At 35.0% G+C, this 17,103-nt stretch overlaps 1 protein-coding gene across 3 annotated transcripts in view; it reads right to left on the minus strand.

The window, feature by feature from the left end:
* The window catches only part of SPoCk (secretory pathway calcium atpase), a 518,064-nt gene that overhangs the window by 274,296 nt on the left and 226,665 nt on the right, over positions 1 to 17,103 (minus strand). For all 3 annotated transcript variants that reach the window (XM_090398525.1, XM_090398527.1, XM_090398526.1), the window contains exon 10: positions 13,995 to 14,119. In XM_090398525.1, the coding sequence (XP_090254651.1) occupies positions 13,995 to 14,119 (125 nt within the window). The remainder of the gene's footprint in view (positions 1 to 13,994; positions 14,120 to 17,103) is intronic.

Here is a 17,103-nt window from a genome sequence, read left to right on the forward strand (position 1 = left end):
CTAATAGATAATAATAGGACTCTAGCTTTGATGTAGCAAAGGTATTTTTTTTTTTTTTTTTTTTTTTTTTAACAGAGGCCAGGCCAAAAATTGTTGTAATGGTTGGTCAGTAACTTTAGCAAACCATGTAGATTGTAGTGCAGCTTGTTTCTCTGTATATATGTGTATGCTCCAGATGATGACCTTGATATGAAGGTCGAAACGTTGAGTGTTCATTTTGGTATATATATTAAACTAAAGTTTTGCTCTAACATGGTAGTTGTCTTCATAATTTTTCATAATGTTTTCAAAAGTGTGGCATTAATAATTCTTTTGATGGTACGGAGGATGACTTATGATTTCAAGATAGTGATGACTCTGTTTCTGATGAAGAATCAAGTTCAGAAAATTTTGAGAGTGAACATGAATAAAGATTTGAAAAGAAGATTAATCCTTAATTAGTCGCACCATTTTCTTTGTTACATAATGTCATGTGAAGCCTATTTGATCCCAAAATTAAAGTTATGACATTTCTTTAATTTCTCAATATTTCTCATGAAATGTTTTTTTATTTATTATAAGGTTGATTATGGTGAGTAAACTGAAATAAACAAATCATTAATATTGCTTTATTTTTATATTAATTATTAACATTTTTATCCAGTCTTAATTTTCATACAATTATTGCAATCTTACTGAAGAATTCTCATTGTAACAAAAGCTCAGACATTTTTCAGACTTTGACCTTATTTTATTATTATTTGACACCTCCAGGGAGTCCAAAGACTCATCGAGGGAGAGTGTGCCAACAGCATCGAACGATTGGTCCCCTTCCAACTACTAACCGCGCTCAAAACTTACTTAACTGAGTCATTAGTAGCAGAGGCTCTACCAATCAACCAACCTTTGCTGGCAAAGGTTGGTTGATTGGTAGATTTTTATGATCCTTAGATCTCGGAGATATTACACAGCAGTGTCAACAAATGTAATCATTGTGACTAGAACAAGAAAATATCAAAAAAAAAAAAAAAAAAAATCACTCAAAAAATGCTCATGTAAGTTGCATGGGGATCAGAAGATCAGAAAGCACTGCTTACTGCACAACTGATTGTGTCGATGGCCAGCATGCGACTGATTTGGTACAGGGGAAACAAGAAACACAGCTACTCAGAACTGCAACATTGGTTTTGTCAGAAATTGAACTTGAATGACAGATGGGGTCAAATAAATCCATGTGAGTAATTAAAGTTAGGAAATTTATGAAAATTTTGTTTATATTCTTATAATATATATATATATATTATTATATGTTAGATTTTTTAATGATTTGATGATTTTTTTTATCAAATAAACAGATAATACATGTATTAAAATTTAAAATGAATTTTTTTTTGCAAAAATTTGACAAAAAATATGATGCATCCAATACGACGGTGCATCTTATAAGGTGAAAAATATAATCATTAAATGCCGTAGTACATGTATATATCTTATTCTTCCAACATTATTAAATAGGTGCTTAACTATTTAATAATAGTGTTGTAATAACTGTAATATAGTATTGTCCTAAGATTACTTTCACAGCTCACAACACAAATTAGCTTACAGTTTAATGCTTAAAAATTTTACAAAACTAAAATGCTTTTTAATACGGAGGTGGCGCTAGTGTCCTTGGTAAATGTGGCGGTCGAGTTTAGCTAGTCTAGAAAACGTGTTTTTAAAGTTAAATATAGTGTGGCTTTTTGTCACAAATTGTGCTGCAATTGTGCATCGGTTAGAAACAAGTGTCCTTCAGTGGTATTATTGTTTAGAACTGTGTTGTATATATTGTGTTTTCACTGCCGTTTGTTTCACTATATCAACGTGTAAAGATGGCGTCCAACAAGAAACGTACGTCAGCGGCGCGCAGGACTTCTACTACTACAAAAAAGGCCGGCTCAGCATTAGATTTTTCGCAATGGATGCGTTGTGGAAACTGCTATATGTATGCACCGAAAAATGTGAAGGATCTGTGGTCGGTCTGGCAAAATGAGAAGAACGAAAATGTCGACGTATGTGAGAAGTGTCGGGATAGGCTGGAGCGTTTAGGAATGGAAGCTGACATCGGGACCGTAGCGGAAGAACTTCGGCGGGAGTTTATGAAAATGAAAAATGACCTTCATCTTCTTCATGAGGAAGTGGAAGTGATCGGTAAGGAGATACTGGAAGTTAAAGCGGAGTTTAATGTGTTAAACAGAGAAATTAGGACTATAGAGATTACTTTAGCTGAAGTAACTAGAACAGGATTACATATGGGTGAGTCTTTGGTGAAAGATTCAGTAATAAATAGTATGGGAGTGATTGGGAGTCAATATAATAAAACCACAAGTGGCCTAGAAGAAATGAGATGTAGTGAGAGTGGGGGGGTAAGTAATAGAGAGTTGAGTAATGAAGCTGGGAGAGTCATGCTGAATAGTGTAGAGAATGAGTCCATGAGTGTGGACTTGAATGAAGTTAAGAGTGGTAAAATATATGGTGATTCTATGATTAAGGGTATGCAGAGTGGTATGCATGAGGAGTGCTTGGCTGATGGGACAATAGAAAGAGTGGCTTTAGCAATAAAGAGAGGGCATGAAGCAGACAAGATGATAGTTATGGTGGGTACGAATGACCTGAGAGGTAGTATAAATCGGGTAGGAAAAGATTTAAGAACATTATTAGATATTGTGAAGAGAAGTGTCAATGGTGAAGTGTCAATTGTGAAGTGTCAATGGGAGAATAGTGTGTGTGCTGCCTCGTTTTGACAATTACGAGTTAAGTAGACGAGCAATGATAATGAATGATATGATTGCAAGAATGTGCAGAAAAAGAGGTCTGGAGTTTGTTGATGTTTGGAGTGTGTTTGAAGGAAAAAGGCAGTTGTATGCTAGAGATGGACTGCATCTTAACATGGAAGGACATAAGCGATTGAAGAAGTTATTGTTTTCTGAACAGGTTGAAGTTATTGGGCAGGGAAACTAATATTGAAAAGGTTGAGTGTAAGAGAGAGAAACTTTAGCACTGATTGTGTATTTATTGATCCTTATAGGCTGAATAAATTGCAGAAGAGAGGGGATAAAAATCGGCATAGGACTACGGTAGTTAGTGACTTATATATCAGTTCTAAAGCCGGTACAAGATCTAGAGGGAATCTGCAATTTTTGTATACCAATGCTAGAAGCATTCGAAATAAGAGAGAAGAATTTTTGGCATTAGTCAGTGAAATCTCACCAAAAGTTGTAGGCATTAGTGAAACTTGGCTGTCAGCAGAAGATGTGGTCACTGGAATTGAATGTGATGGGTACAGTATTTTCAGGGAGGATAGAGAAGATAGAACAGGAGGAGGAGTACTGTTGATGATAGCTGATGTGTTGCAGCCAAAGAAAGTAGTATATCATGATGACAGACATGTGAATGAGAGTTCATTTGAGGCAGTCTGGTGCGAAATAGTGACCAACGCAACCAAATATACAGTTGGATGCTGCTATAGGCCAGGGAGTACGGGGGGAGATATTGAATTCATGCATCAGCAACTTAGTGCAATGAGTGAAGGCTTGGTGATTATTATGGGGGATTTTAATTACGGTGATATCAATTGGAAGGAGGAAATATCACGTAGCAAAAAGGAAAGGGAATTCATACATCTTCTACGAGATAATTACTTGAAACAGCACGTAACTGAAGGGACACGTGGTGTGAGAGTGTTGGACCTGGTTATTGGTTCAGAGGTTATATGCATAAGTAAGGTGTCCTCGTTACCTCCAGTTGGTGAAAGCGATCATGTGGTATTGACTTGGGAGGTTGCAAAATCTGTGGATTTTTCTATTAAGAAGGGGTATGTACGGAACTACAGGTTAGGCAATTATAACAAGCTTCGGAGTGAGCTTGCAGCCATCCCATGGCAGAACATATTGCAAGGGAAAGATGTTAGCAGTGCTTGGGATAAAATCAGCAGGTATCTGAGGAAAGCAATATCAGATTGTGTCCCCATGGTCAGGAGGTCAAACAAGGCAGGCATTAGATGGATGAGCAGTAGTATCAAGCTTGAACTGCAAAAAAAGAAAATGTTATGGAGAATTTACAAGGAGAAAGGCGATCAGGACACCCATGAGCAGTACAAGGCTCAAGCTAGGAAGGTTACCAGCATAGTAAGAAAAGCTAAATCAGATTATGAGAAGACCTTAGCCAAAGAGATCAAGGGTAATCCCAAAGAGTTCTTCCGCTATGTGGCAAGTAAGAGGAAGAATGACTTCGGAAGGATAACCTTAGTGGGTGCTGATGGTATTGAGGTGACAAAATCAGATGTAATAGTCGAGTTACTGAGTGATCACTTTTCAAAAGTCTATCACCCAAGTGAGGATATCTCTATACCTACAGCAATACCTAATGTGAGAATTGAAGCTAAAGAATCAGAGGTATTAAATATATTGCAAAACTTAAATGCAAACACTGCGGTAGGCTTAGATGGAATATCAGCTCCGGTGTTGCGTGAATGTGCAAATGAATTGTCAACCCCTCTCACCTGGATATTTAACTTAAGTTTGAACTCTGGTATGGTCCCTAGGGAGTGGAAGTTAGGCAAAGTGGTTCCTTTGCATAAGCGTGGCTCTAAAACTGCGGTATTGAATTACAGACCAATCACCATCTCAGGAGTAGTGGTAAAAGTATTGGAAAAGTTGGTTAAAGACAAAATTCAAGAATGGGTGGATCAGGATATGATACTCTATAGAGGCCAACATGGTTTTGTTAAAGGTAGATCCTGCCTTAGCAATCTATTAACTATTCATAATAGAATAACATCTGAGTTGGACAAAGGAACTGGCTACACAGTGGTACTTCTGGATTTTGCTAAGGCTTTTGACAGGATACCCCATAGAACACTGTTACGCAAATTGGAGCAGATGGGAATGGATATTAAATTGGTGATATGGATAGGAGAATGGCTCAGGGAGAGATACCATAAGGTGGTGTATGGAGGAGCCGAGTCCAGAATGAGGCAGGTGACCAGTGGTGTGCCTCAGGGCTCTGTGCTTGGGCCAATGTTGTTTAATTTGTATATAAATGATATAGGAAACGGCTTAAAGGGAGATATTCAGTTGTTTGCTGATGATGCAAAGTTGTGTAGTGCAATAAAAAATCAAGCTGATGTTGAAAGTTTGCAGGAGGATTTAAATAAGCTGGTAAAATGGGCAAAAGAAAATGGATGTCAGTTCAATGTGGAAAAGTGTAAAGTCATGCTGCATTTTGGGATTAAAAGATTACCAGCTGTGTACTACATCGATGGAAAGGTACTCCAAGAGATTGATGAGGCTAGGGACTTAGGGGTATTGGTAGATAGGGAGATGAAGTTCAGAGGACACATTGCTAAGGTGTCCAAGATTGCACATAGGATTACTTGGTTGTTGAGGAACACACTGACATCCAGAGATAAAGAGGTTATTATTCCCCTTTATAAAGCATTGATACTTCCACATTTGGATTACTGTGCTCAGGTCTGGTCACCTGGATTCCTTGGAGATGAGGAGGCTGTGGAGAGGGTTCAGAGAAGAGTGACCAAGTTGGTGAGTGATATAAAAAATGCTCCCTACATTGATAGATTGAGAGCTTGTGGATTGCAGAGATTGGTTGATAGGCGAAGAAGAGGGGATATGATAGAAACATTCAAATTACTAAAAGGTTTTTATAGGATTGATGCAGGGGAAATGTTTCAGCTGTGTGAAAGTGATGGAAGAACAAGAGGTCATCTCTGGAAATTAAAGAAGAGTGTGGTTAACAAAGGTGTCAGAACAAGGTTTTTTGCCTGGAGGGTGGTGAATGAGTGGAATTCATTGCCTGACTTAGTTGTGAGCTCTTCGTCTGTAAATGAATTCAAGAAGAGATATGACAGATATTGTTTTGCTAGTTTGGGTCTCCCGTGATGAGTCTACTGACTCCATGGAGATACCCGTAATAATAATAATAAAAAATAATAATAATAATAATACTGTTATTTAAAAAATAAAATATCTTGCAAAGACAAGTCATACTCTATCAGTGTAACTGAGTGCATCATGAAAAGCGAGTCTGGCTCAACATTGAGTGCTATCTACTTCGTTAATGATAATTTATATAAACTCACTCCTCATTATGAATAAGTGAAATACAACTGAGTTGTGATGAGCTGTGTTGAGGGTATATTTTGAACCCAGACTAAAGGAAAGCATATACCTGTATAATTACGTGTAAAATATTATGAGAATTAAAGAACGTATTACTTTGTTTTGCCATCATAGCATTTAGTATTTTCATAGATCACCTATAAAAATTATATAAGGTAGAGCTTGGATGAGTAAAATTTTTTTGTGGCTAGTAGATTTCTGGAGCCCTGCTTGAGGAAGTTGACATCTGAATTGCTGCAGACTGGAGATGGATGTGAACACTGTTGATGCTGGAATGGAGGCCATGTATATCGGTGAAGTGGATTTGGAAGGCTCTGTGAGGTTTGTTGTTGATCACTTGGGTCACGCACATTTCCTATGCAGTGCCTATATTTCAGTTTTCACAGTAGTTAGTGGTAGCATCTTATTTCTGCATTAATATTCCTTTTTTGTAGCCAATGATATGACCATCATCAGCACTTGGACATTTTTCTTCTAGTTGTTGACAAAGTTGATAGCATTGTTCCTGTAGAGTGAAGGTACAATCAGATTGGGATTATACACAGGATTAGGGGCAAGTGCCTTTGAACCTATTGTTCATTGTCACTATTAAATCTGATGTGCTCATCTGTGTGTCACAATTTCATTTCATCTTTTCTTTAGTTTTCCTGACGATTTTTCTGGGATTGAAATACATTCACTAATTCACTATTCACTAATTCACTATACACAGGATTAGGGGCAAGTGCCTTTGAACCTATTGTTCACTGTCACTATTAAATCTGATGTGCTCATCTGTGTGTCACAAGTTCATTCCATCTTTTCTTTAGTATTCCTGACAATTTTTCTGGGATTGAAATACATTCACTAGTTAACGCAATATCATCCTTTAGTGCATCAGTTTCAATAAGATTATAAATGCCAAAACTCAGAAAATTTGCTCGTTAACATTTTAAAAAATCATATCAGTGGCAAAATTCAATATTCATAACTATCAGAATTTTTCAGTTGAAATTAAACCTTCAAAAGAACAACAGGACATGCACCTTGGTTAGAGAAGACCCAAATTTGATTATGTATGACAAGAGGAATTTTTATATATATGGACTTTTTTAAAGGAAGGTGAATTAGTCAATCTTGTGGGAAGGTAGCATGATTTTTCTTTTCCAGCAAACTGGCCACAGAATTCAGGCACAATTACTAGACAAATACTGGGTGGTCAATGGCATAGTGGGTACCACAGATGGGTTATATGGTGTAGATTGCTCTTCCCTGATGAGTTCTTGGACTCTGCAAAGATTTCATGTAACACTAATAACAATATTTTTAATGAAAAACAAGGGATAAAGTTAGAATTGAGATAAGAGACAATACTACTGAGAGGAATGATATAAAAGAAAAGCTTTAAAATTATGTAAGTACAGTGATCCCTGAATTATTATGATCTTAAAAGGAACGAATCTTCAATTAATTGACTCCTCAATGGGAACCTGCTAGAGTGTGTGTGTGTGTGTGTGTGTGTGTGTGTGTGTGTGTGTGTGTGTGTGTGTGTGTGTGTGTGTGTGTGTGTGTGTGTGTGTGTGTGTGTGTGTGTGTTAGCTGACTTCTGGAACAGCATGTAACTGCACATCCATGTGTTAAGGCTTAAGTGCTGGGAGAAACTGGAGTCAGAAGCTCAATGGAGGGGAACAACACTGAGAAAGGATTAAAAATAAAATTTAATTCTTCCAATATTTCAATCACAGAAACATCATCAAGGAGTACAATATGGCACTTGTAACACATACACACACAAAGGCAAAAACAAAACTAAGTGAAATGTGGACAAAAGACTGGAGTCCTAACCAGATAGGACACTATCTGTGGGAACCTGCTGGAGCCTAGAGATCTCAAAGTATTAGTGTTTTCCATATTTTGGGAAATTTTATGTAACCATAATTATTCAAATTAGGTTTATTTTTGAGAGCAGCAGCAAAATTCTAAAAATAGTCTTTCTCTTCTTTATTTACTTAGATGGAGCATGGTGGTCTTTTTCCAATTCATTTTATGGGCTGTATCCGAAGTATGATCTACAAGGCCCAATTGGCCAAAGTCACGATTGTAGATGGATTTTTATGTTCTTCCACGCAGATGGTGGTTGATCTTTCAAGTCTCTGCGGCTGACACGAAATATCAGAAGAATGAAATATTATTTTTAATTCTTTCTCAATGTTGTTTCACTCCATTAAGCTTCTAACATGAGTTTGCTGTTTTAAGGATACTTGTGACATAAGACTGAATGATATATGCACGTAACCACAAATATCATATTCTTAAAGAATCAGCCCATCATCCATGTCAAAAAACAGGAATTATAAAATGCCTCATCAGAAGAGCCAAAACTAATTGTTCTACTTTTGATTATCTACAGAAAGAACTTTCTACTATCCAACAACACATGAAACTCTATGCCTTTTCTGAAAAAAGTACTCAACATCTTCTCAATTCTTATAATCCTCCACAAAACAACAAAGTTTCAATACGTCAAGTGCCTATTCCTTATATCTCTGGTATTTCAGAACCGATCGCAAGAATTTTAAAGCAATATGATTTAACAACTACGTATTCACCTATTAACAAATTGTCTTCTCATTTTCCTTCTCCTAAAGACAAACGCTCAACTTTATCTCTTCCTGGAGTTTATCAAATTCCGTGCAACTGTGATCTTTCCTATTTTGGACAGACTAAACGTTCTCTTCAAAAAAAGAATCCAAGAACATCAATTCTCCATTCTTCACAACAAACCTGAAAAGTCTGGATTGGCTCAACACGGGATTGAAACTGACCACAGCATCTTTTGGTCCAGGACTCGCCTCTTACATGCATCCTGTTATAGGTTCGAACGTTTGTTCAAGGAAAGTGTGGAGGCCTTCTTCCATCGTCCCAACCTGAATCGTAATGACTGTACATCTATATCAAAAATCTGGGAAAGTCTAATCAAGATTACTCATTAATTTTTTATTTTTTTTTTTCAATCATGTCTCTACTTCAAAATGTTTCATTTTATACTTAATACTTAGTGATATAACATCACGCGGCATGTTCTATTTTTAACTATGTATTGTTAGTATTCTAGCTTGCATTTTTTTAAACTGTTCTTGTAATACCACTGAGGATGGTCTGCTATTTCCAGACCGAAATATTTGGTTAAATAAATATCTTTCTTGTGGTTACGTGCATATATCATTCATTCTAACGAGTTTTTTCCAGTACTTAAGCCTCAACACACAAATATTGATTATTTATGGTGAGCATATAGCACACAAGGCAAAAGTAGTAAGTTAAAATGATTGTATGGAGTCTAGACAATTAAGACTAGCCTTTCTTTAAAAGATGTTGGGATGTGTCATCAAAAAGAGCTTAACGAAACAGCCATCATTGTCCTAAGTCTTGACCACAATTTTGCCATTGCACTGAAACAAGTACTGGCTAGACTATTTTCAATAGTTAATGCAGAATCTGTAACTTGGCCCCAGAAATAGATAACAACATTAGACTCAATCTCACCAGCATTCTTCCCAGTTCTTTGCCTTCTAAAAGAAATCCATCATCCTGGCAAGTAAGTGGCCTCAAGAAACTACTACATAAAGATAACAGTACAGTCATCACCAGAGCTGATAAGGGAATTGCTATTGTTATCTTTAATGCCAATGAATACAGCAGAATAATGGATAGCATTCCAAGAGACTGCTCCATCTACAGACTTTTAGATTATGGTCCTACTAAATCTCCGATCAAGAAATTAAAAAGTCTACTCAAAAAGGTTTCTTTCTGGGCTCCTGACATCACAAAAAAAATTAAAATATGTAAATAGTAAATATGTTTCAGATATTATGGAATTTGGTTGAAGGGAATTAGCATTTCAACTCAATTGCTGAAATGCTAATTTGTCTTTGGTTGGCACAATCTTTTGTTAATACCGCACCAATTATATGAAGTTCTTCGCTGCTCTACGTATCTCAAGTCTTGTAAATTACTGGTAATTTTTGCTCGAAATAATGGAAAAGAAGATGATGCTATTTGGGTAGATGACTTTGATGATGCACACAAAGAAACTGTTCTCGATGCCAAAAGTAGTGAGAGCGAGTAGGAGCTTCTTGGTAAGTCACACCATTTTCAGTTTTTTTTCTGAAAACTTTAGTTTCCGAAAATTCCTGCATGTATCTCGCAACACGATTTTTAAGCTTTAATTTTGGGAAAAAAGTTAGAGTTATATTCGAGTACATACAGTATTTTTTTTAGCTTTCAAATTCTTACGTATGGATCATTGGTTAAATGATTGGATTTATAAAACCCCCAAAAGAAAGCAATATAGCAAATACAAGTAGCTGTAAGCAACAAGAAAACGTTGATATTGCATCTGGATCAAATGAAATTGATAAGAGTGTGTCGTCTGACATCTCTAGAGAACCAAAATTTAAAAACAAATCATATTTTTTGTTTACACGAACATATAAATTCATATTTAAATAAAATATATTTAATTTTAATTAATATTTTTAATTAATTGTTTAATTTTTAATTAATTAATGAATTAATTTATTTTTAAATAATTAATTAGGGGTACTTGGTAATAATGAAAATTTAAGAAGGGGTATGCGAATATCTGAAGTTTGAGAAATACTGCCTTAATGGATGCCTTATTACTTTTAAAAAATGTTTTTCCTCCTGATATCACAGATCTCTTTCCCTTTGCTATCCATTCCAGATATTTCTCTTGGAAGAACAAAATTTATAAACAGATAAATGGTACTTTCCATGGGTTTGTTCTCCCCTCTCATCCTCCCCTTGCCAATTTTTTTATGGAAGATTTTGAAAAACAAGTTCTTGATGCAGCTTCTCTCAACCCTTCTAGCTGGCTAAGACATGCAGATGAGGGTACACAACAACTGGGCAACGGCCAAGTGGGCAACGAAATAAAAGATCAAATATGCAATTCTATTCTGTTGATCTATTACCAGGTATATTTAAATAATATTTTTTTGAGAAATTAGTTAAAAGAACGGTATAAACATAAAATTTGAAAAATCTCGCTTATAATTAAGTTTATTTTTATTGTGTAGAATTACGAATTGTATAGAAGTTATATTGAAATTTCCCATACAAAAAATGAGTCAGCTAGTCAATAAATATTTATAATATATATTTTCGTTTATATCATATATCAAAATTTATAGGATCATTTAAGAAAGAGATGGTTAAAAAGAGTGGCCCAAAAATGATTTAAAAATGAAAAGGTATAATTGCACAATATTAAAATAAAGAAAAAAATACAGTTTTTTAATTCATTTATTAATATTATTTTGTAATTAACAAACATAATTTTTAGTTTAATTTGTACTAACCTAATAATCTAACTACACAATAAAAATAAACTTAATTATAAGCGAGATTTTTCAAATTTTATGTTTATACCGTTCTTTTAACCATTAACAAGCACCTGAAGTATATATAACATCTACTTGCCTATACTAGATCGTCATCAGATAACCTAACCTAACCACACAATAACAATAAACTTTATAAGCGAGATTTTCCAAATTTTATGTTTACACCGTTCTTTTAACTCATTTTTACCTGGTAACAGATCAACAGAATAGAATTGCATATTTGATCTTTTATTTCGTCACCCACTTGGCCATTGCCTAGTTGACCATGTCCTGTGGATGATGTATTTTCTATTTAAAAATTAAGAATTATAAACACGTTAACACAAGAATATTTTAACTACACATCTTTTCGATTCCTACAACCCAATCCAATCCAGAACAACAAAGAATCGATAATTTGAGTTCCAATTCCATATATTTCCGAGATTTCAGAACCAATTTCAAGAATTTTGAAGAAATATGATTTAACAGCCACTTATAGCCCTATTAACAAAATATCTTTATAATTTTCCCCTCTTCTAATAAACACTCAACTATGTCTCTGCCTGGTGTATATCAAGTTCCTTGTAACTGCAATCCTGTACTTTAGACAAACCGGACGCTCTATAGAAAAAAGAATACAAGAACACCAATCATACATTTTTCACAACAAATCCGATAAGTCTGGATTGGCGCAGCACAGGATAGAGACAAGCCACAACATTCTCTGGTCCAAGACTTGTCTTCTACATAGATGCCGCTATAAGTTCGAATGCCTATTTGAAGAGAGTGTTGAAGCCTTCCTTCAACGCCCTGACTTGAATCGAAATGACTGTATATCCTTGTCAAAAATATGTAAAGTTTAATCCAGATAACACACTAGAAAAAAAATTTTTTTTTAAATTGAAATCTTTAATTCTTACATTAGTCTAATGTTATCTCTTTAATTTAATTTATAAATTAAGATTGTTATATGAAATTGTGAATTAATACCTATAATTTATTCATCACTCTGATGAAATTTACCTCTCTTTAATGCTTAGCAATGTAACATCGCGAGGCTCGTTCTACTTTTGAATGATCAATTGTTTGTATTCCACCTTGTAAACACTGTTCCTATCAAGCCACCGAAGATAGTCTGTTAGTTTCAGACTGCAACATTTTGGCAAACATTAAAATATTCTTGTGTTATATAATTCTTAATTTGATGTCATAAGTGTCTCTCAAGAATAGTATTTTCTATTTGGCCATATGGCCCAGACACACACACACTCTTTTCTCTGTCACTTCAATGGTCTTCACCCTAGAATCCAAATTACATGGAAAAGGAAACTAATAATAGTCCAGCCTTTCTAGACACCTTGGTAATGTGTCTAATGGTAACCTGTTCTTTTCAGTATACAGGAAACCAACTCACTTAGGCAGATACAAACTTTCCCATCACCACACCCCCTCTCAACAATATGGTATCATTAAAATCTTTGTTCCAATGAGGCCTCTCTTGCAGCAGAACTCAATCACATAAACCACATCTTTCTATCTAATGGCTCAGTATTAAAAAAAAAAAAAATCATCCTTCCAATGACCTCTTTTGAAAGATTTTAGTAATGCTATCACCATCCCCTATGTCCAAGCACCAGTCAGAAAAAATAGCCAGAATTTTAAAGACATAAAAATGTCACTTAAAACTAACTACCCTTATTCACTCCACTAAAGATCAACTCTCTCTCCTCCTCTCTCAGTTCTTCCTGGTATATATGTTCCAGCAGTTGCTTACTATGGATAGACTGGCAGATCAGCCATCATCCTCATGGGAAAACAAAAAATTCATCTGCATTTTAATTATGTTTTTAAAACATCTGCTGCTGCTGTCAAAAATCAGCCCAATTTGAACAAATGTGACATAAGACTTCCCAAAATATGAAAAACATTAATACTTGGAGATCCCAGTTTACATCCCAGGCAGGAAACAATGGTGCCAGACCTAGTTAGGAGTCTAGTGTTTTTCACCTGTTTCACTTAGTTTTGTTTTGACTTTGTGTGTGTGTGTGTGTGTGTGTGTGTGTGTGTGTGTGTGTGTGTGTGTGTGTGTGTGTTACAAGTTCCATATTGTACTCCCTGAAGAAGTCTGACTGAGATGAAATATTGTAAGAATTAAATATTATTTTTAATCCTTTCTCAGTGCTATTTCACCCCATTAAGCTTTTAACATGACATGCAATTGTGCTTTCAGTTGTCCATTCCTTCAATGATATGATTAGCACGCTGCTCTCTCGATGTTGTTAGATAACAAATTATTTCAATACTATGTATAGCACAAATTTTTTTCCAATAACATACATTTAATCAATCATTAACAAAAAAGTTATACAAAATGATTCTAAAAAATCATTTTGCAGGCCAGAGAGACCCACAAGCCTACCATTTGGGCACTACTGATATGAACACTTACCAAGAGTCTCTACTGTAGGAAGTTTCTTGATAATTGCATTTCTTTTTGCCATTCTCATTACACCCAGCGCCAATGTTACTGTTACAACAATTGGAAGTCCTTCAGGTATGGCTGCCACAGCCAAACTAAAACGTTATAAAAATAAAACTATTACTAAGTAAGTGAATTCCCCCCCCCCCACTCCCTTCCCAATTATATGACAATATAACATAAATATTTTAGTTTTAAGGGGTATCAAGAGAAACCTGAAGTTATAACACTATGTTTCTCAAGGTTTAATAGTACAAGAAATGAGATTTTATTTAATCAGACATATGTATACCTAGTTTCACATTGTACTCCTTTCAGTTCTTAAATCCTTATGTTCCAAGAATTTTATTTAATTATTTTAAGCAACTTGTCAAGGAACTTTGATTTATGACAAGTAAATAAATTTATAGTTAAATAACAAGAAATAACTTAATCCCTAAAGACAGAGGATAACTGTAGTTATGTCAGACAATAAAAGCAATTACTGAAGCAATGAATCAACCCAAGTTGCTTATTTGAATTAGTCAGATGTTTAGCATTACTTAGATGTGCATTAGCCTGGTAGGTTGTTATTATGTATATGCATTAATGACGAAGCATCAGGAATAAAGTCAACGAATTTTAAGCATCAGTTAAAATCCAAAAATTCATTGCCTTTATTATTGGTTAGTGTGATCAGATCTGGCTTACAGAAGAGGATTTCTTTCCAGGAATAGGACATTATGGGCACAGTATACGTAGGAAGGACAAGCAGGATAGAAGGGGTTATGAAATACTGCTGATGATTGCAGAGGGGAACAAACTTGAGCAAAGAATCTGAATGGTGGTGAGAGTAGTATGAGTAATACAGGCAATGATATCATTAGGGTGTCTGGTGTGAGATAAAGGTTAACAGAACAAACTAATTACATACTTAAATGCTGCTACAAGCCAGGTTCTTCCATAGAGCAGCATGAATTGCAAATACAAATAAACCTTATGGATATAAGTAGGAGTATCATTATGGGCAAAACTACAGAAATCCACTCACCACAGGCAAGTTATCAGAGATAAGTGGTATAAGTGGACTCATACTAAATGAATTCACTTTTTTTCCCCATAATTTACTCTCTCCCCCCCATTTTAAAACATCTCATTCACTGTCAAGTTATCTGATCATGGGATAAAGATCTACCAATGAATTTATTAAAGAAGTTTTATTTCAAGAGAACTGGAAATGAAACTTATGGATCTGAAATCCTTGATTGCAAAAAACACTTGATATTTTAGTTGACAGTTTTCTCTAAAAGTCATATATAAACAACTCAACTTCACTATCTTCCATCTTTTTATCTCTATAAAGTCCAGAACCTTATTTTTCTTTCTACATGAGAAAGCAAACTACCTACCACATCCTCTTCCCATCAACAATTCTGTAATTGTGTGCAAGGTGAGCCCTCATAGACACAGTCACTGGACTCGCAGTGACTGTTTCGAACTAATTTAATTCTCTAGTAACCAGTATGGCTATGGCCTTTGGTTACACATAAATACACAAACTAACTTACTTTATCACTAAAACCAGTAACTTATTATAAACTATGAAAACTATCTGAGATGTATTTTACTCTATTTGTATATATAAGGAAACATTTATTAACTGTAACAAAATAAATAGCCAAAAATAAATGTAATTACCAACAGAAAATGATAGTAATACTTGAACTGTATGGTATAATATTGTACATTGAATTGTACAACTTTAAGTGTATTGTATAGTACTGTACAACTTGAATTGAATTATATAATACTGTACATTGAATTGTACAACTTGATTTGTATTGTATAATACTGTACATTGAATTTTATAATACAGTATAAATATCTTGTATATGTGATGGGAATAATAATAAACTGTGAATTGTCATAACATAACAATTGATAACTTTTAAATGTTTTTCTTTCTATAAGAAAGACTTCACAAATATCTGCTATCAAGTTCAAAAATCCCCTCATTTCTCTTGCAGCAATATTATTATTATTAAGAGAGAACCAGGTAGTCCTCTTAAGAGATTCAAAGATGACTTCAAAGGCTGGAACAGGCCACTCCAAGCCTAAATCCTTAACAAGCATGATGATGATTAATAGAAACTGCCAGGGAGACAGGGACTCACCGAGGGAGGCCCCATGCTACATGCACCAGCTATCATACTTATTCTTAATCATTCATATTGCTTGCACTCACAACCAAGCATGCAGAGCATGCGGGCGCCACTACGATGGAGGCGCCGCTGCCAGGGAACGGTTCATAAGTTAATTTTTAAGAAACGAAATTTTTATCATAAAAACAAAAAAATTCTTAGAATGATCAATATTAAAATAAATGAGGCCGTATACACTGAATAAAAATTGAAAAAAAAATGTATACTGCCACCTCTTTGATCAGCCGGCTGTTTACAATTTTGCAGCTAGAGCAGGCTAAATGCTTGCCTGTAAGAATGTTGTCTACTGCAGTCTATCTAAAGTGAAACGGTGAACAGTTTTTATGCGCAGAAACGAATTTTTGTACAAAACTTTTGTTGCTAGTTAACCAGTCATATGTTACACATCTCAGTAGGCTACTGACGGTAGCACAGTGCCGACTATTATTTCGTCTCTGTGTCGTGTTGTGTAATAATTTCTTGTGGGTATAAAATAGAAACGGAATCAAAAATTTAAAAAGTTATCCGGTGCACAAAATCATAAGCGTCATGCTGCGAAAGAAGCAGATATTAAGAAACAAACTGGGGCTCGTAATAAATTTGTTAAAATATTAAAATATTCTGATGCAGATTGTAACCAACTCGATACATCGGAAATCAGAGTTGAAGAACCGTGCACATCATCCAGTTTGCATGAAGGTACTATTGCAACTATTGAACAAGATAATTGAACATGATTTAAGTGAAAAATAGTTAGGATTTAGTCAACTACAACAAGATTTAGTTGTAGTTGACCACGAAACTAACACATTGTTGGTCTCATGAATTTAGAAGATCCAAGTGAACGGGGAAATATTGATGAAAAATTACGAGTTGTTTTAATTGTAATGGGGCCTGTT

This window comes from Typopeltis vanoorti, chromosome 9 (genome assembly GCF_054136105.1).
Source record: "Typopeltis vanoorti isolate ZY-2024b chromosome 9, IOZ_Tvanoo_1.0, whole genome shotgun sequence".
In the NCBI taxonomy this organism is placed as follows: Eukaryota; Metazoa; Arthropoda; class Arachnida; order Uropygi; family Thelyphonidae; genus Typopeltis; species Typopeltis vanoorti.